The sequence below is a fragment of the Neoarius graeffei genome, chromosome 20 (assembly GCF_027579695.1).
Source record: "Neoarius graeffei isolate fNeoGra1 chromosome 20, fNeoGra1.pri, whole genome shotgun sequence".
Classification (NCBI taxonomy): domain Eukaryota; kingdom Metazoa; phylum Chordata; class Actinopteri; order Siluriformes; family Ariidae; genus Neoarius; species Neoarius graeffei.
The window spans coordinates 67,038,452-67,059,532 of record NC_083588.1 but is presented as its reverse complement, the minus strand read 5'-3'; the positions used below and the strand labels follow the sequence as shown (position 1 = coordinate 67,059,532).

Here is a 21,081-nt window from a genome sequence, read left to right as displayed (position 1 = left end):
TCCCCGACTACAGAAGACCTGTGCTGCTGAACTGGGTGAACCACTCCAACGCATCTTCAACCTCAGCCTGCAGCTGGGGAGAGTGCCCAGCCTCTGGAAGACATCATGCATTATTCCAGTTCCCAAAAAGAATCAGCCCAGCGAGCTGAACGACTTCCGACCGGTGGCACTCACTTCACATCTGATGAAGACGTTGGAGCAACTCTTTCTCAGCCTCTTCAGACCCCAGGTGCAACACGCCCAGGACTGTCTGCAGTTTGCATACCGGGCAGGTGTTGGTGTGGAAGACGCCATCCTCTACCTGCTACACCGAGCCCACTCGCATCTGGATAAGGGAAACGGCACAGTGACGATCCTCTTCTTGGACTTCTCGAGTGCCTTCAACACCATCCAGCCCCTTATGCTTCAGGATAAACTGAACAGGATGCGAGTGGACCCCTGCCTGGTCACCTGGATCTCCAGCTACCTCACCGACAGGCCGCAGTATGTCAGGGTGAAGGACATCACGTCTGACACTGTGATTAGCAGCAACGGAGCACCCCAGGGCACGGTGCTGGCCGCTCTTCTCTTCACCCTGTACACCGTGGACTTCTGCTACAACTCGGAGCTGTGTCACATTCAGAAGTTTGCCAATGACACAGCCATCGTGGGGTGTATCAGGGACGACAGAGAGGAGGAGTATAGGAACCTGGTGAGGGACTTTGCTATGTGGTGCAACAGGAACCATCTGCAGCTCAACACCTCGAAGACCAAGGAGCTGGTCATTGACTTTGGGAGGTCCAGACCAAGGTCACGACCAGTTCTGATCAAGGGAGTTGAGGTGGAGGCTGTGGATTCCTACAAGTACCTCGGGCTGTGGCTGGACAGCAAGCTGGACTGGACTTGCAACACCAATCACTTATATAGGAAGGGACAGAGCAGGCTATACTTTGTAGGTGCAATTGGTCTTAAGTGATCGGTCTCATTAAATCAGTCTCATTAATAATACCATTAATTTTGGTGTTTAATAATAAATTACCAGACAGCTAAATTATAGTATATTCCCAATTATGATCACTACTGATGCAGCAATAATGTATTTAGGGATGGGAATTGATAAGATTTTTACGATTCTGATTCCATTTTCGATTCTGCTTAACGATTCGGTTCTTTATCGATTCTCTTATCGATTCTCATTTGAAAAAAGAGGAGAACAAACAGGTCGATTAGCATCAACTTTGTTTAGTTTAGGAGTAACACAAATTCACCAGTCCGAAGCGTGTCGAAAACGTGACATTCATTTAAAAGTATCGCATGCTGTGTGCGCAAATATTTTTGCATATTACTCGTGTTCCCTCCCGACGATGTAATATCTACTTTGCAATGGCTGCAGGTCGCCTGGTTGTCATCTTTCCTTGAAAAATGCAGCCAAACTTTTGAGCGTTTAAACCGCTTGGTTGCCATGTTTACTGCTTACCAGGGACGTGCACAGGATTATAGAGGGGCAGGGGCTCAAAGTCAGAAAAAGGGCAGCAAGTGCATGATTTTTTTTTTTTTTTCCCGGTCCTTTCCAAAATATGGAAATGTAGAATTAAAATTAACGTACTAATAGGAAGGTAAGTACTTAGCTATGTGTCCTGTGTTGGTGAAAGTGATATGCAATTGCCATTTCTTTTGTGTCAGCAAAATTGTCACTCACATTATCATAGGCTTGGAAGACATGCAAAGCAATAAAACACTGGTGCATTATTAGGCTTTTTTATTGTTAAAGATTTAACATTGAACAGTGAAACCTGAACTTTGAACAAATAAGTAAATAGCCTAATGGACAAAATGCTAAAAATCAGTCCTTCCTCTCATAAGGTAGAAGCCTAACATTCCAGGGGCCTTAAAGCAGTCACCTTCTGGGGGCCATGTCCCTGTAGATATTAATGACCTCATTGTGATTTATGGGTGGGTCTTTTTCAATCGAGAGGAGAAGGAGATCAGAGAGCCTCTCTTCTTTGCATAGGCTTCTGAGTACATTTTTCACAAGCTTTTGTTTTTGTTTTTTTCTGAAACATAACCCACATTTGATTTGAGCACGTTGTGGAAGAGGTTGACGACTAGTTATATATACAAGAGGAGAATGTAAGCTTCCCGACGATATACGATACTCGCATGTCCACCGAAGCGCGGCCAAGGCAATCGATTGTGAACAGTAACAGGTCAGGTCACGTCAGTTAACAAGCAGATTATTAAACTACAGAGACTTAAATTACTTGCACAAATGTCAGTAGCCCTACAAACGCCCAGATGTCCTGTCCATACAGTTTGAAAGGGCGAACTGTTAGACCATAACTCACATGTTCAAGCTGCCCCACTGTCCGTCTCCTCTGTTATCATTGTAGCAGCACAGCGGCTTCTCTCTGTCCGCGCGCCCCCTCTCTCTGTCCGCGCGCGAGCGGAGCAGCAATAGACAGAGAAACGGCGGCTCAGCGCACACAACCACCCCGGATTACAGGAACATTGGTAGATTGCCGTGGAGTTTTTGCACCACTGTTGTTTTAAACTTCTAACAGAACTGTATTATTTATTATTAGGATTATTATTATTATTATTTTAAAAGGGCAACATTTAATTCGAGGCAAAAAGGGCAGGGGCTGAAGCACCCCTAAAGCCCTATGTGTGCACATGCCTGCTGCTTACTGCATGTCGCTACGCACGTTGCGTAACTTGCGTAATATACATGACGTTAGTCATGCCCACTGGAATCGATAAGGGAATCGTTAGCAAATCTGGCAAACGATTCCATGGAATTGAAACACTGGGAACCGGTTCTCAACAAGAACCGGTTTTCGATTCCCATTCCTACTTACCGTATTACATAGACACTACAGCCAATAGCACTCATATATACTTGAGTGAAGGCAATTTGGAGTTCTTTGAGATTGTGTGACTTCAAGTATACAGCAGCAAAAACAGACAAGCACAGTTTAACAGAATAATTGAATTTATTATAACAACGATACTAAATGGGTAATAGCAGTTGAATACATTCAATATGGTCAGCAGCAATATATCGACAAGGCACAAACAGTGAGGTGTGTGTGTGAGAAGGAGAGAGTTTGAGTATGCGCGCGGGAGGTGCGCGGGCAGAATGTGTATGCGTGAGGATGCGCTGTAAATAACTCGGAGATTGGAATATTATCTAAGGTGTTGGGGGGGGGGAAGGGAAAATCACCTCGTGGTCTTCTTGAGACAAAGGAATTCGTCGTGGTTGCTAATTCCACTACCTTATAACATTACCAAATCCACTGAAATCTTGATGAGGTCAAAGTGTGTGTAATAATGAAATTAAGGGGTGTTAGAGAGGATAGAAAAGAGCATGCAACAACCTATCTATTAAAAACAACGGAGAGAACAATGTAGAACCACAATGATCAACTCGACACTCTAAGTGTCTACAGTGTGCACAATTAAACAGTTTGAGTTTAAATTCACACTACTTCATAAAGCTAATTCCTAAGACTAGTTTGCCCAAATGCCAGCCTTACTTCCAGTATCTTGCTCCTATGCAGGATATGCAGAGATGTCCTGAAGTTTCATGGAGTTTTGGGTGCTCGCGGAGGTTCACAGAAAGCTCGTGGGTGGCTTCTGTGAAGGCGCAGAGAGTTCCTTGATCCGAAGCATCGTCGTTTGTGAGGAAAAGTCTCTGACCAATAATGTGCACAGCGATTAAGTCAGAAGGAATCTGGTCGCTTCTAACTTTTAATTAACTGCTTGGGCTGCAGTCGTAACGTTACTTATAATAAACAAATAAACCGGTTGTAACTCAATTGAGTGAGACGACGCAACTTAGGTACTCTTTACCGTGGCCAGTGGTATATATGAAAGCGCGCTGAGTCTTCTTTCTTGCAAGGCAGATGTCGTGATTTCGGATGGTCTGATGAAAGTGGGGTATCTCTATATGTCTGTATGATGCGAAGATCCACAGACAGAGAACGAGTTGAGGATATCCGGGTCACTTATAGAGTCAGTGACGTGACGTGCTGTAGGTGATCATGGATGCCATGACGTAGGTCATCGCGGAAGTTAGTTGATGGGATTTGTAGTTCTAGACGGGGACTGTGGCTGTCCCTACAACTTCCTGAGGAGGCTGCGGTCCTTTAACATCTGCAGGAAACTCCTGTGGATGTTCTATCAGTCTGTGGTCGCCAGTGTCTTGTTTTACACCGTGGTGTGCTGGGGGGGCACATCCAAGGAGGACACAGGTTTTCCCTTCCCCCTGGACAAACTGATCAGGTGGGCCGGCTCTGTGGTCAGTATGAAGCTGGACTCTCTGGTGATGGTGGCGGTGGCAAAGAAGAGGTCTATGGACAAACTGCTGAACATCATGGACGATGCCAGTCACCCTCTGCACACCGTCATCAGCAACCAGAGGAGCCTGTTCAGTGACAGAATGCTCCTTCCCAAGTGCAGGATGAACAGACTCAAAAACTCCTTTGTCCCTCACGCCATCAGACTGTACAACTCCTCTCTGGGGGGGGGGACAGGAGGACAGAGGACGGGAAGGAGCAGTAGCCTAGCCTGACAATAAGCAATACCGGACAATGTGCAATATAATGTGTAATATCTCTCCTGTTGGACCCCTCTTTTTTCTTTCTTCCCCCCTTCCTCTCTTCCCTATATCTTATTCTTTTATATTTGTATATGTAAATACTTAATTTATTTTAATTTATCTAGAAGTTTTCCTCTATTTCTATTCTCTGTTTATCTGTAATGATGCTGCTGGAATCTTAATTTCCCTGAGGGAGCCCTCCCAAAGGGATCAATAAAGTTCTATCTAATCTATAAATATTAGTTTATTAGGAATAATTTTGATGAAAATTTGTCTCAAAAAGTTGGTGGCCAGATGAGCATCCACCCATCTATAAAAAATTCCGTGCCCGCCCAAAATGTTATGTGCCGCTGGCACGCGGGAAAATCGGACCCTGCTCTGTGTGTGTGTGTCTCTCTCTCTCTCTCTCTCTCTCTCTGTCTGTGTGTGTGTCTCTGTGTGTGTGTGTGTGTGTGTGTCTCTCTCTCCTCCTGTACTTGACCCTTCTGCTGACTCGCTGTGATTCAGTTCCTCCCCCTCAGTACTCCCGTGACGTCATTCGCGAACGAGTCGAGTTAGTGAGTCGGATCTTTTTGGTGAACCGGAAGAGCCTGCAGGCCCTGATGAGCCGCTTGAGAGCCGATACAGTTGACTCCTGTTGGAGAGCTGAGTCAAATATTCTGATTCACTGAAACGACTCAGAATTCCCAGGACTCCAGCATCATTAACTCGATTTATTTTACTTCCATCCTTTCCTTTAGATTCAGTTTAGTTTCTTTCATAGAGGTTTCCTACAGAATGTCCACCTGTAAGAGAAATATGTTAATATAAAGAAGAAACCTTTTTTTGTGACATGCACACTTCAGACACAGTTGACTGATTTATGGATTAAAATATTCTCCTTGAAGGAGTTTGAGACTGGCCTTAAAGGTGTCATTCCATGACAAACCGTTTAATACTTGCATTTTTTTGAAATACCATAGGTCACTCCGAGTTGCATATGCATGCTGCACGTGGAAATGTTCTTCTCCCCCCATTCCTTGTCTCAGTCTAGGAAAGAAAATAGACGGAAAAACGAGCGAATCAGAAAAAGCCCTACGAACTTACGTCACTTCGGAAATTAGTAGTCATGGCCTCGCCCATCACCCACTGGAGGGAGCGTTAGCCAATCAGAAGCGATATGTTTACATGTCATGAATATTAATGAGCAAGAGCTGAAACCTGTCGTTCTCTCCCCACCCACTCCTCCAGCAAACTAGAACAGCCTGAAACAGGAGAACCGCAGCATGTTTTTCACCAGAACCGCTCACAGCCAGGGCCGGAACTACCATTGAGGACACAGAGATCATGTCCTCGGCATTTTTTTCCCACTGTATTTTTTTTTCCACTCAGAAATGTGAAATTAATATATAATGAAAATCGTTCTGACTTTGATCGGTGGAAAATTCAAAATTCAGCTTGCATCCCCCTGTTCTCATTTGTTTGTCTAAAAATAAAGTCCACATAATCACTTTTAAACGAAGCTGAAATATCCGACATTGGAAACATTTCATATTCGGCAGCCTCGCGATAGTCAGCTCAGCACCACAGGATATACAAGAGCTGAGAAGTGTTCTCATCAAGGTCCGACTCCGCAGCCAGGCAGTTTGTCAATTAGTCGTGGAATCTGAAAATTGACATAAGATGAAGAAGTCTACTACACTAAACCAACCAAACTCAGCTCTGGAAAGTCAGCAAGTGAGAGAAAAAGAAAGAGGGAAGAAGGGGAGTCAATTTTGCCAGTCCGGAATGCTTATGATCATTAACAGTGCACTTAGCTAGATAGGATTTTCGTTTTCCAGGCGGCACAAACTCTTTTATTCTCTCGTCTCGATTTGATTTGGTGCGTTTCAGATCAGAAAAGGCTGGACAGTCGTGACCTGTTGTTTATGAAGTTATTGGGTGCTGACGAGACTTGAGCTATTTTGCTAACTTACCAGACTATAGGCTAACGTGAACACAAGACACTATTGTTTTGATCATTGGTTGTATTTTCGAACGGAAATGAAAACAGGTAGCAAACTTATTATGTTCACATTTTATTTACAACATGATGCACCACCTCTGACTGCTTTCTGTCAATCATGAGCAGCCCAGCCGCGTTCACAGCTCCTCCTCCAATCACCAGCTGGAGATGAGCCTCCTCTCGGGAAGTCTTGTCCCGCCCCTCTTATTAACTCCCATCTCCAGTGAGGCTCAGTCTCCGAATGGAGCGGTTTAGTCGGTTTTGTCCAATAACCGTTGCTATTGAAAAGGGCAGATATTTTTTAAAAAGCAATTGAAGTCCATTCAGGCTCGGCTAGATTGCGTTGTCACTCTCACTCACTCACTCACACTCCATCTCTCACTCTCTCACTCACTCTCACACACTCACTCACTCTCGCACGCGCACACACACAAAATACTTTTGTGATCGTGCAGTTTTGAAATTATTAAAATAAACATGTTCACCTACATGTTCATCTTGTTGGGCTTGTGATTTTGACTCGTTTCCAAAATGTATGAAAAGTCACCATAGGACTTTTTTTTTTTTGGCAAATAAGATGTATCGCGGGCGGCACGGTGGTGTAGTGGTTAGCGCTGTCACCTCACAGCAAGAAGGTCCTGGGTTCGAGCCCCGTGGCCGGCGAGAGCCTTTCTGTGCGGAGTTTGCATGTTCTCCCCGTGTCCGCGTGGGTTTCCTCCGGGTGCTCCGGTTTCCCCCACAGTCCAAAGACATGCAGGTTAGGTTAACTGGTGACTCTAAATTGAGCGTAGGTGTGAATGTGAGTGTGAATGGTTGTCTGTGTCTATGTGTCAGCCCTGTGATGACCTGGCGACTTGTCCAGGGTGAACCCTGCCTTTCGCCTGTAGTCAGCTGGGATAGGCTCCAGGATTATTTACCCTGTAGAACAGGATAAAGCGGCTACAGATAATGAGATGAGATGAGAAGATGTATCGCAATGTTTGACCTCGGTATTTGAAAAATCCTGGTTACGGCCCTGCTCACAGGGCATTCATTCATTCATACTAGAGACCACCGCACAATTAATGAAAAAACGATGCAAGGAGAACTTTAATAATCCACAACAAACGCGTCATTATTTTTGTTTATGTTCCACTTTTTTTTTTTTGGTGCGGCTTTGGGTATAACTGCGCATGCGCGAAATTCTCTCTCTCTCTCTCTCTCTCTCTCTCTCTCTCTCCCCCCCCCCCAAGGGGAAAAATGCCGAGGTGGAGGAAATCAGAGCGCGCGCGCGTGTGCCCGTGAGCAGCCCTCGCAGCTGATTGGCCGAAGATGACATCACTCTGTATTGTGCTATTCTTAGCGCGTGGAATAGGGATTACGTCATGTTTTTTCTGCCAGTGCCTCGCGCAGGTATTAGATCTCCGACTACAGCAGCGACTCATCAGAGCAGCGCGAGCGGCTCCCCGGTATTCCGCGCGCTGTCCGGATTAACCGCCGCCCCTCCCCCACACACACCGCTCAGCTGGAGTTTACACCGGATCGGTAAAAAGTCTCTGAGCGGATTCACACCGGCAGCACCGAACTGCACCTCTTCGGTAAGCACCAGCGCTCTCTCTCTCTCTCTCTGTGTTAGAGCTGCAGTAGATTGCACTCAACACAGCAGCATTTTTATTTTATTTTTGCATGTGCACTTTTATTGCATGCATGCCTGGGTTTATAGTTTTGTATACACGTGGTGGTGGTTAGTGTGCATTGTTCTGGACGCTGCAACTCTGCAGTAGATTGCACGCTGCACACAACACTGTATCCTTTCTGTAAATAAACACAAATATATGCAGAAAAAAACAAATGCAAAGAAAAGTGTGTGTGTGTGTGTGTGTGTGTGTGTAGTGACTGACTGACTGACTGTGCATCAGTATCATTAATATTTCTGTATTTTGCATGTGAACCCTGCTGGTGTGTGAGATGTGGTGATGGAGATGCGCTCTCTCTCTCTCTCTCTCTCTCTGGGTGTAGATGATGGTATTCCAGTCAGAGCAAGTGCCGCTCTCCCGCATCCTGCCACAGCTTTACCTGGGAGCAGAGAGTGACATCACACAGGTCAGCGTCTCTCTCTCTCTCTCTCTCTCTCTCTCTCTCTCTCTCTCTCTACTTTACTTCATTAACTCATATTGGAGCTGCAGTGACGCACTTAAAGACCCATTTCATGTATACAATATATACAAATACATCAGTAATGATATATATTTCTTAATATTTATAGAAATGATGAGGACATGTAGGGACTGTATTTAACCCTAACTATATCTCAGTGTTGTGATTTCTCACTCTTACCTGTCGTCCTACTCTGAACCCCTCAGGACTGTCTGTCTGCTCGAGGGATTTCATATGTGCTGAGCGTGAGTCGTTGCTGCCCTCAGCCCTTGTTCCTGCCTCAGTCTCAGTACCTGCGCATCCCCATCGATGACTCTCTGAGGGACGACCTGCTGCCGTGGATCCCTCAGGCCCTGCGCTTCATTGGTGAGCAAACGCTACCCACAATGCACTGCAGCTGCATGACATAATTTATTCAGTGGGGAACTCAGCAGGAACACGCTGTGCTTCGACAAGCTGTTCAGAGCATCATGAATTGTTACGAGTGTGTGCTGTGATTCAGAGTATTGCATCTTGCTGCCTCAGTGTCTCTGGTGATTTGTGGTAAGTGCACTTCTGAAGGGTGTGTGTGTGTTTGTTTTTTGTTTTTCTCCAGACAGTGCCATGTCTCTCGGCTGCTCAGTCGTTGTCCACTGCGCTGCAGGAATCTCCCGCTCTCCGGCTCTCGCTGTGGCTTACGTCATGTACAGTCTGGAGATGGATCTGGATCACGCCTACAGGTAACGCAGGAGTTTCACTTCCACGTATCCTCTGAGTTCTAGTTCAAAATTTAGGAAAATGGTGACTGTTAAGAGAAGAGTACTGTGAGCACTTTAACTCAGAAACTCTACTAAAAACTAAAGCAAATAAAATGATAAACAAACTGAGACACATTTTCATTGGTGCAGGTTTGTGAAAGAGCGCAGACCCACGATTTCCCCAAACTTTAACTTCCTTGGTCAGCTCCAGCTGTTTCAGCGCACACTTCCTCTGAAGAGCAGTGGTGTTAAACCACACACCCAGCAGCCAGTCACATTGCTTGACACGTGCACGCAGTCAGCCAGTAGCCACAACTCTGCAGGTACTTTAAGACAGGACAGTACCGATGGCATCAGAGGACACGGCACCGACACCAAAGCCGAGAACATCCAGCGCTCCAGCAACGTGACCCAGCCCGAATTTACTTTGTCTCTCTCGGACAAGCTCAGAACTCTGACTCTCAGTGCAGTGTGTGTGGAGCTGCAGGGAGGAGCCAGCACTCAGCCAGAAACGCACACTAACACACACACTCCCGCACTACAGAAACCCACGCACCTTCACATCCCATCCCTCTCGGAGAAGAGGAGAAGCCTCACTCTGTCTCTGACGCCGCTCGTCCCCGCTACAGCTACACACACTGACCAGCAGAGGGCGACAGCACACACTGACTCGAGTCAGAATGAGCCCTGCCGTTTTCCCACTGCCCACAAGAGGGAGGCAGGAGACCTGGAGGAAGAACCGAACCATTTGATGAGCAGAGGAACATCAACGAGATACAGCAGGACACAGAAAAGAAGGAGTGAGGAGAAGAACAGCTCTCCTGCTCCTCACAGGGTGAAAGAAGAGCAAGTGAGGGTAAAGTCAGGGCTGCAAAGAAGAGAGCGAGGCAGGAGGACGGTGCAGTCACGCACACCGAGCGTGTGCATTTCCACTCCTCAGCAGCAGAAGGTGACAGGAAGAGAGCTGTCAGGCTGTGCAGTGGAGGCTGTTGAGGTGATGGACGGAGATCAGAGTCCGGTGTCGCCCATCCACCTCACCATCAACAGACTGCTGGGCTGGGGGGAGCGCATGCTGCTCGGGGTTCTGCTCGGGCCGCACATCAAGGTGGGCCACGCCGCCCTGCCGTACAGGTGCTGAACACACACTCGGGTAGAAGAGCACTTGGAGAAACACACGGAGATGAAAGACTTCACTGAGTTCTGTTAGCAAAGCATCAGAGGCTGGAGAGGTGTGTGTGTGTGTGTGTGTGTGTGAGAGAGAGATTCTTATTCCACCAGCCTGCATGTAGGTCTTGGTCATAAATCATGAAATTGTTGTGGATTGTTGAGTTGCACTGAATGTGTAAATACGAGTGAGGACACACAGCCTGTCTGTGTCTTTATTATTTATTGATTATATTTATAAACAGATATCTTCAGGTTGGTTTGCTGTTTTAGCGCTGCGGCTTGTACTGAGACATGGTGTTCATTTAAAGAAACCATATTTGATGTTTGTTTCTCCCATCCCCCCCCCCATTATAACTCCATCATTCACAGAAATAAACCAACAACCACAACATTATAAAAGTTAATCCTGAGGCACCACTGATCCACACTACTGTTTATTCCAATATCCTGATCAACATAAAGGTTCAGGATTAAAGACCAGCATTAAACACTTCCACCACTCTGCTGAGTTCTGGGCTCTGATTGGTCAGAAGGTGTTGATTAATTCTCTCCAGCAGCAGCTCTGACTGTAGCGCAGCTGCACATCACAGCTTTATTTATAATTTAAAGCACTCATTCTGATGCGTTATTGCTTCTATAGTAACAGCTCATTCACAGGGGTGTGTTCAGTAGATGCTCCACTGATAAACAGATTTTAAAAATTGACATGAGGTTTTCTGAAAGTAATGTTTCTGTAACATGTTTCTGGAAGGAGTCTCCAGTGTCAGCACTTTGTCAGAGGTGAAGCAGAACAGAGAACAGTCACTAGTTTCGCTCATGTTTGCTGTTATGTTGAGGCGGTGACAAGTACTCCGCCCTGTCACTCAGTATTTTACTGTAACTAACACACGCTGTTTATAACATTATTTAATTTTATCACACCACTGGGACAATTTATTCCTCTTGGAACAGTCAGAGATCAAACTCCCTGAACACAATATTTCATTCAAGTATTTGTGATGTCAGTCAAACAAACACCAATAATGTGATCATAATAATTAACATTCACTCTACTGTGTGTTAAAAATGATTAATTTACTGCACAGAGTTTGATATTTTGTCCAGTGAAATGTTTAAGCTGATCACTGGAGATCTTTTCCTGCGTGTAGTTTTTTGCTGAATTCTGCTTCACAACCTGCATTAACAAAATGCTGTCATTTACTTTACACACGTTTTTGTCTCCATTTTGTTCTTTGCTTTAGTTCGAAGACTTGAGTGTGTCGCACACTTTTAAAACCTATAGTGAATGTACAGTACCAGTCAAAGGTTTGTACCCCCTACTCTACTCATTCAGAGGTGTTTCTGTACTGTGGCTATTCTGTACAATACTGAGGACATCAAAACTATGAAATAACATCTGGAACATATCAGGAATTATGTGGTCAACAAAAAAGTGTTAAAAAACAATGTTTGATATTTTAAATTCTTCAGCGTATCCAGTGTTTCCCCTGATGACTCTTTGTACACTATTGTCATTCTCTTAGCCAGCTTCATGAGGGAGTCACCTGGAACGCTTTTCAGTTAACAGCTGTGTCTCATCAGAAGGTCATTAGTGAACGAGTTTCTTGCCTTCTTAATGCGCTTGAGCTCAAACAGTAAATAATTAATAAAAAAATAAACATACTATAAGTAAATAGCCCTATAACACAACTGTAGTAATCCATATTATGTCAAGAACCAAACAACTAAATAAAGAGAAACGACATCCATCATTACTTTAAGACAAGAAGTGATTTTTAATGAATGAGAAGGCGTGTCCACACTTTGAAGTGCTCCTGTAGATCACTGGACAGAGAGGGACACACTGGACACAGAGGGACACACTGGACACAGAGGGACACACTGGACAGAGCTTCAGTGTTTGTACCTTTGGAAAGTAAAATCTTCCTGCACAACACTGTTCCTCTAGCGCTCCATAAGCAGAAAGTAAAGTCTGTATTGAACAGAATCGGTTGATCTGAACACTCAGCAACTTGTGAAATCCCGTACAGGGAAGGAAATATATTGTGCATGATGTATTTGGGTTTGGCTGAGAGTTCTCTGAGAAATCTTTCACTACGCCCGAATTAGTCATTTCCGGCAGGGAGAAAGAGCCAACAGGAGGATTTTAAACTCTCAGCCTACGAGTCCTTATAGAAAGTGTTATTTCAGCTGCATGCATTAGTTACTGTAATAATAAAAAATAACAGCAGTGAAAATGTAGCCTGGATTTTGGCACAAGCTACAAACTGAAATCAACACTTCTAGAATACTAAATCTTTGCTTGGTTTACATTTTTACAAAACACTTCACAAAACTCAGGCATGTGGTACGAAATATTACTGCTACATCTTGGAAATATTAAAAAAAAAATACATTTTCATCACTGAATCTCCGAAAACATGCATTTAATATTTCAGAAATGTGCAAAACTGTGCAAAAGGACATCATCTCAGTTTCTAATCACTTCATTTTGCTCTTCAGTCAGCATACAGTGGTGCTTGAAAGTTTGTGAACCCTTTAGAATTTTCTATATTTCTGCATAAATATGACCTAAAACGTCATCGGATTTTCACACAAGTCCTAAAAGTAGATAAAGAGACCCCAGTTAAACAAATGAGACAAAAATATTATACTTGGTCATTTATTTATTGAGGAAAATGATCCAATATTACATATCTGTGAGTGGCAAAAGTATGCGAACCTCTAGGATTAGCAGTTAATTTGAAGGTGAAATTAGTGTCAGGTGTTTTCAGTCAATAGGATGACAATCAGGTGTGAGTGGGCACCCTGTTTTATTTAAAGAACAGGGATCTATCAAAGTCTGATCTTCACAATGCATGTTTGTGGAAGTGCATCATGGCACGAACAAAGGAGATTTCTGAGGACCTCAGAAAAAGCATTGTTGATGCTCATCAGGCTGGAAAAGGTTACAAAACCATCTCTAAAGAGTTTGGACTCCACCAATCCACAGTCAGACAGATTGTGTACAAGTGGAGGAAATTCAAGACCATTGTTACCCTCCCCAGGAGTGGTCGACCAACAAGGATCACTCCAAGAGCAAGGTGTGTAATAGTCGGCGAGTTCACAAAGGACCCCAGGGTAACTTCTAAGCAACTGAAGGCCTCTCTCACATTGGCTAATTTTAATGTTCATGAGTCCACCATCAGGAGAACACTGAACAACAATGGTGTGCATGGCAGGGTTGCAAGGAGAAAGCCACTGCTCTCCAAAAAGAACATTGCTGCTCATCTGCAGTTTGCTAAAGATCACGTGGACAAGCCAGAAGGCTATTGGAAAAAAACTTTTGTGGACGGATGAGACCAAAATAGAACTTTTTGGTTTAAATGAGAAGCGTTATGTTTGGAGAAAGGAAAACACTGCATTCCAGCATAAGAACCTTATCCCATCTGTGAAACATGGTGGTGATAGCATCATGGTTTGGGCCTGTTTTGCTGCATCTGGGCCAGGACGGCTTGCCATCATTGATGGAACAATTAATTCTGAATTATACCAGCAAATTCTAAAGGAAAATGTCAGGACATCTGTCCATGAACCGAATCTCAAGAAAAGGTGGGTCATGCAGCAAGACAATGACCCTAAGCACACAAGTCGTTCTACCAAAGAATGGTTAAAGAAGAATAAAGGTAATGTTTTGGAATGTCCAAGTCAAAGTCCTGACCTTAATCCAATGGAAATGTTGTGGAAGGATCTGAAGCGAGAAGTTCATGTGAGGAAACCCACCAACATCCCAGAGTTGAAGCTGTTCTGTACGGAGGAACGGGCTAAAATTCCTCCAAGCCGGTGTGCAGGACTGATCAACAGTTACCGCAAACGTTTAGTTGCAGTTATTGCTGCACAAGGGGGTCACACCAGATACTGAAAGCAAAGGGTCACATACTTTTGCCACTCACAGATATGTAATATTGGATCATTTTCCTCAGTAAATAAATGACCAAGTATAATATTTTTGCCTCATTTGTTTAACTGGGTTCTCTTTATCTACTTTTAGGACTTGTGTGAAAATCTGATGATGTTTTAGGTCATATTTATGCAGAAATATAGAAAATTCTAAAGGGTTCACAAACTTTCAAGCACCACTGTAAGCATGGTGAACCGTAACAGCGTTGCATTTTTTTGAATAATAGGTTTAATAAATCCTCAAAATGTGGTTATCATCCAGTTAAACCTCATATAATTCTGTTTGTTGTATTATTATTATTATTATTACCTCGCCCGGGACGGAGTCCAATTGGGCGTGAGAGAATGTTTTCGGTCGGGTTTCTTTTTTTGTTTCTCGTGAAAATCTGAGATTTTTTGCAATGTTGATTTGTCCGTTTGTTTGTTGGTGCTCTAGCGTCATCGTTTCTTGACCAATCTACACCAAAAAGCACAGGACAACTCACTAGGGTCACACAAAGACACCATTAGTTTTTGGTGGGTCAAAGGTCAAGGTCACCAAGGTCAAATTTTATAAAAACACCTAATCGGCCATAACTTCCGTTTCTTTGTGATTTTCGCAAGTATCGTGCTCTGCATGACTTTTCATTTCTGTTTTGTTGTTGTTGTTGTTACTGATATTATCAGAAAACGGCTGGATCAATCTTCATGAAACTTTCAGGATAGATGGTCATTGGTCTCAAATAGTCCCCAGCATTTTGAGGGTCTTCCGGTCAAGGTCACCAAAAAGGTCAAAATCGTTTTTATTATGTCTTCTGCCTCATATAGAGGCGCGAGCCACTACGCCATCGTGCTGTAAGAATATAAGAGTGTAACAGTCGCGCACTGCGCATGCACTACACGTGTTCCTATTAAAATCAGTTCACCATTCGAAATAAATGGACTAAACTAAAGAAATCACTTTCAGACATGCTTATGCTTATTCCAGAGGGAAAGTGTGTTCCACTGAGCTCTAGTGCTGGGCCATTTCCGGGAAATAAGAGTTTGGGGCATGGTGACAGCGTGTGTGTGTCAGCCTCGGTTCCAAGGTTTCAGTTTCCAAAACTGTAAGAGGGAAGAGTAGAATAATATAAAGTACAGACACTTGGTATATTTTATTTCTGTGATTTTTAAATTGTTCATTTTTGGATTATGCTTCATTTTGGTGGCTGCTGCCTCATAGAGTAAATATATATATATGCTGTATTTACTGTATGGACACGGGATCAGAAAACTCTTTTATTTATAAGCAGGAGCTGCATGGACCCATAGGGGACCGATTTTTTTCATGATATCTTCCTTTATATTCATCATAAGTGCTACCGGACAAGGTTTGTTTTGCCTGGCAACACGTTGTTGTTGTTGTTGTTGTTGTTATTATTATTATTACTGTGAGCTGGCCTAGAGGTTAGTGTGTCCTCCTCTCGACTGGGAGATCATGAGTTTTACTTGTAGTCGGGTCGTACCAAAGACCATCATAAAAATAGTATCTGTTGCTGTCTGGAAAGGCACACTGCAATACAGATGTGAGTGGAGAGTCAAATTCTCCCGGTTACTGGAGAACCTGCCCCCCACTGTAACCCCAGCTGTATAGACGAGAGGCCGTGGGCTATAGAAATGGAGATCGGCGCCACCTGATGTGCCTTAAGGGCCTGGTTAGTACTGGGATAGGAGACTGCCTGGGAAGACCAAGTCCTTGCACAGGAAGGACTTTGACTATTATTATTATTATTATTATTATTATTATTATATTGTTGTTACTTGTGAAAGATAAATATAGCACACACTGTTACTGTAACTGTATCTCTAACTATAACTGGAATCTTATGCCTTTATTCTGCCTTGTGTTCTGTATAAAATTAGATTAGATTAGATTAGATTAGATTAGATAAAACTTTATTGATCCCTTTGGGAGGGTTCCCTCAGGGAAATTAAGATTCCAGCAGCATCATTACAGATAAACAGAGAAAAGAAAATAGAGAAAAAGTTATAGATAAATTAAAATAAATTAAGTATTTACATATACAAATATAAAAGAATAAGATATGGGGAAGAGAGGAAGGGGGGAGGGGGAAGGGGGAGAAGTGGGGTTAGGGTAAGTGTGTGTGTGGGGGGGCAGCAGGAGAGATATTGCACTTTATATTGCACATTATATTGCACATTGTCCGGTATTGCTTTTTGTCAGGCTAGGCTACTGCTCCTTCCCGTCCTCTGTCCTCCTGTTACACCCCCCCCCCCCCCACCCCCCCCCCACAGAGAGGAGTTGTACAGTCTGATGGCGTGAGGGACAAAGGAGTTTTTGAGTCTGTTCGTCCTGCACTTGGGAAGGAGCATTCTGTCACTGAACAGGCTCCTCTGGTTGCTGATGACGGTGTGCAGAGGGTGACTGGCATCGTCCATGATGTTCAGTAGTTTGTCCATAGTCCTCTTCTCTGCCACCGTCACCAGAGAGTCCAGCTTCATGCCGACCACAGAGCCGGCCCGCCTGATCAGTTTGTCCAGCCTGGATGTGTCCTTCTTGGATGTGCTGCCCCCCCAGCACACCACGGTGTAAAACAGGACACTGGCGACCACAGACTGATAGAACATCCACAGGAGTTTCCTGCAGATGTTAAAGGACCACAGCCTCCTAAGGAAGTATAGCCTGCTCTGTCCCTTCCTGTATAAGTGGTTGGTGTTGCAAGTCCAAAAATGCCCAAATGCGGATCAGAGGCGTGTGTTATTCCACCTCTGAGCAGGAAAGATTGCAGTAACAGAGGCAGGATCGATGTCTGTGTGAAAGGGACAGCTGGCACGGCAGGACAGGGGTGTGACATTTTTGCTGTTCTTCTTTATGAGACCTGCATGAATCCAAACGTCTCCGTCTACAGCGTCTAAAGTCGGCACGCCATTCTGCCTCAAACCGTTTCCGACTTCTCTTCAGTTTCTCTGTTTCTGATCCTCAGTAACTCAGTGCTTGTGTTTGAAGAGGAGTTTAAATGTGATGGCAAACAAAATCACCTCAACACTCAGTTTACCTGACGTTATTGGTTTTAAAGTGACGTTGGTATGATCGGGGTGTTCATATTTCCCACACATAGTGCATTAAATGTTACGCCAGACACTGACGCTCTGTTGTGTCACACGCAGAGATGGAAATTAACCACCCGCCAAATGCAGGTAAATATGTGTACTGGCAGGGAAATTTTGTTAATGTACCCGCCACTGTGTCGGGTAAACAAAGTCGTACAATAGGTTCGTCTAATGAACGATAGTATTAACTCAGAGTAAGCATGTAGCCTTAACGCTCGCTTAGCTAATAATGTTTAGTTGTCATTGAGTGATGACAACGTAACTTCACGCAGCTGATTGATAGTACTCAAGGATATCCCAGGCCCTATTGAGGTATTTCACTCACGTGACCAAGTCATGTGACGCTGCCATTTTGGATGGCACGGCTCGAATCAGTTTGAATGCGAGGAAGGCGACAAACGAAAACATAAAAGAAAAAGGAGCGAGATGCAGAAAACACCTTCACTATCCAGCGACGTAGGGCATTTACAGGGCGAGCAGAGGGAGAGGTATTTGCAAAAATTGAGGTTAGCAGGCTTAGAGAACGACATTTACCTGCTTCCACCAGGATTGTTCACTGACGTACGGAAGTACACGAAGCCCTCGTCTTTACCTGACTTCAGCCCACATGATCTGTATACCTATGCCGTTAAAAACCCATCGCCATACACAGGTATTGATCTGAAAGCGTATACGAGTTTGGATGCCTACAAATATTTTGTGTCAGGCTGGGTAACATGCCTACATCAGCGGGTCGTCCCTGGAGCCGGTGGTCTTCATCTGATTACAACTAAGGTTTGTTCACATTTTCATTTACTTTCGGGCCTCAGGATAAACAAAATGTTATTAAATGTCATTGAAATAACTTCTTAGTCTGTTGAGACATGGCCCGTTATAAATTTGCTGTTACCAGGCAATGACCAAGAACTGTATTATTAGCGTCGGTGTCTGTGTTGTAGCAGTGTATTAGCAACTAGCTGTTAGCACTAGCTAATGTCAACAACATAGTAGCTGGTATGTTACTGTAGCAATGTTTACGTTCAGTCATTTGGATGACTGTTAAAACCTTTCAGTCTCAAGTTTTTCCTTTACTGGATTTACTAGTTTACTGAGCCATCGCGCGCTCTCCGGCCGAGCCGGGAGCCATCGCGCGCTCTCCGGCCGAGCCGGGAGCCATCGCGCGCTCTCCGGCCGAGCCGGGAGCCATCGCGCGCTCTCCGGCCGAGCCGGGAGCCATCGCGCGCTCTCCGGCCGAGCCCGGAGCCATCGCGCGCTCTCCGGCCGAGCCCGGAGCCATCGCGCGCTCTCCGGCCGAGCCCGGAGCCATCGCGCGCTAGCTCAGTAAACTAGTAAATCCAGTAAAGGAAAAACTTGAGACTGAAAGGTTTTAACAGTCATCCAAATGACTGAACGTAAATATTGCTACAGTAACATACCAGCTACTATGTTGTTGACATTAGCTAGCTTGCCGTCCAAAATGGTGGACACCGGGGCGTCACGTGACCCTGTGACGTCAGGTGAAATACCTCAATATGTGCTAGTCAGAGTATCATGCGTATTACATGCAAAACGGTAAACAACACACTGGCCCCAGGAGCTCAATGGAGTGTCTCTCTGGACATGTCATAGGCCTACTGTCGACTGAGAATGCCGTGCACATAAATTGGATCTTCTGGATTTGATCGACAACTTTGCACAAAGTTGGAAAAATACAGTAACCTATGGGTTCGTTATGGTGCGCCGACACTAGTGTTTTTGTCCTCCGTTTATGATGCACCGTCACCAGGAATGGTAGGCTACGCCATTCGTTCATCGGATTTGTCTACCATGTCTCCAACACTGGACAAGGAATTCAAACTGCAGCCTCAGAACTACACAATGAAGGTAAGAAAAAACCTAGCTAACATTAACATAGACTATAATGGCAGGTGGATTACAGGATAGTGTAGGCTTCGAGTGTGTGTGGTGAGAGAGAGAGAGAGAGAAAGAGAGAGAGAGAGAGAGCGAGAGCGGGCAGCACAGCGCGAAAGAAAGGTAGCAGGCAGCAGATGCGAAATCAATTGTCAGTCAGAAAGAAAATAGGTAAATGTGTGGAAAAATGTGGCATTTTATATCAGGAGTGAAAAGGAGAGCTGAGGAGAGTGTACAGCAGGAGCAGAGCCATAGTGTACAGGCCAAGAAGCGATACCTTAATGAGAGATGGCAAATAGCGGCTGATGGGGAGCACAGACAGTGGCTTGTCTATGAGGGGGGGATGATGTTCTGCTCGGTGTGTTGACAATACGCATCAGAGACCCAGAGATTGAACAGCTTTATTGTTGGAACAAAAAACCTTAAACTAGAGGCCGTGAAAGACCATGAATCATCAAAGGCCGAATCCCATTTCACCCCTTGGACCAACCCCTTGGCCCTTCCCCTCCATTTTGCGCGTTCACGTGAAGGGGTAGGGGTATCCCAATCCCAGTTAATGCGGAGGGGTAGGGGAAGGGGGAGGGCTTCTGTACCCCTCCAAACGGAGATTTTCCTGGAGCTGACTCCGAACGAAGGGGTTTGAGTGATTTCCCACAATGCCATGCGGATTTCAGCGAGATTTCATGCGGATTTCAGAAAGATGGCGGTTCCCGCGGCGAAAGATTGTCATAAATGTATTTTCTCCATTATTTACGTGTTTTAAGTTGTTATCCAGAGGAAACACGCCGCTTGATTCGCTTTCGAGCTGAGAATGAGCAGCGATTTCTGAAATCCAAGCTGCTGCTAAAAAGCTTTGGGAGTGAGTATTGTTTTCGGTTGCTTTACTGCGTACGTTTTGTTCTGTTATTCTCGCTTTTATTGTTTACACGAGTGTTCTGACACCTCATTCTGTCGGATGTGGTGCACGAAGCGCCAAAGATATCCCATTCAGTGGTGTTAGTTAACAAATCACACCCTGCCAGCAGAGATTTCTGGTTCTGCCTCTGACTGTAGCGGCTGGTCGCAGCCAATGACGCATTTGGTCGCGTTTTGCTAACGTAAATGCTGATGGAGGTACGCGATGACGTATGCGATCGTTGAAGGGCTATCCCAATACGTAAGGGTTGAATTTCAAGCCCTATCCCTTGTAGCTCAGTTTCAAGGGGAAGGGCCAAGGGGAAGGGGGAGGGGTAGGGGTAGAAATTAGAATTGGGATTGGGCCAAAGTGCCATATCCACAATACCAAAATTACAGTACTAACGGGAAATCGGCACCAGAAGAGAGCCAAGCCATGAAAATGCTCAATAGCCTAAAGGTAGCACAGCTGGAAAAAATGGCCTTGTTATTCTGCAATGCCCACGCCATAGCAAAGAAAAAAAAGACCATTCAAAGATTATGAATGGCAGTGCACGTCAGTGTTTGTTTACTCCATTGGTCAGTCAGTGTCTTCTCGTTAACTAACTAAGCGAGTTGCTAGCTATGCTATAGCAAAGAGTATCTTTGGCTATAGTAAGTTGTTC

The 21,081-nt window shown here is 44.7% G+C and overlaps 1 protein-coding gene across 1 annotated transcript; it reads left to right on the top strand.

Moving 5' to 3' along the window:
• The first annotated feature begins 7,412 nt into the window (after positions 1-7,412).
• si:ch211-195b15.8 (protein phosphatase Slingshot homolog 3) lies at positions 7,413-10,797 on the top strand. Its single transcript, XM_060902705.1, has 5 exons — positions 7,413-8,140; positions 8,562-8,645; positions 8,906-9,065; positions 9,295-9,418; positions 9,587-10,797. The coding sequence occupies exons 1-5, from the start codon at positions 7,928-7,930 to the stop codon at positions 10,572-10,574; spliced, it is 1,569 nt and encodes a 522-aa protein (XP_060758688.1). The 5' UTR covers positions 7,413-7,927; the 3' UTR covers positions 10,575-10,797.
• The last annotated feature ends 10,284 nt before the right edge of the window (positions 10,798-21,081 follow it).

Coding starts and splice junctions, on each gene's coding strand:
- si:ch211-195b15.8 (XM_060902705.1), top strand. CDS start 7,928: ATGTTTTTTCTGCCAGTGCCTCGCGCAGGTATTAGATCTCCGACTACA. Junction 8,646..8,905: donor CAGAGAGTGACATCACACAG/GTCAGCGTCTCT, acceptor TGAACCCCTCAG/GACTGTCTGTCTGCTCGAGG. Junction 9,066..9,294: donor TCAGGCCCTGCGCTTCATTG/GTGAGCAAACGC, acceptor GTTTTTCTCCAG/ACAGTGCCATGTCTCTCGGC.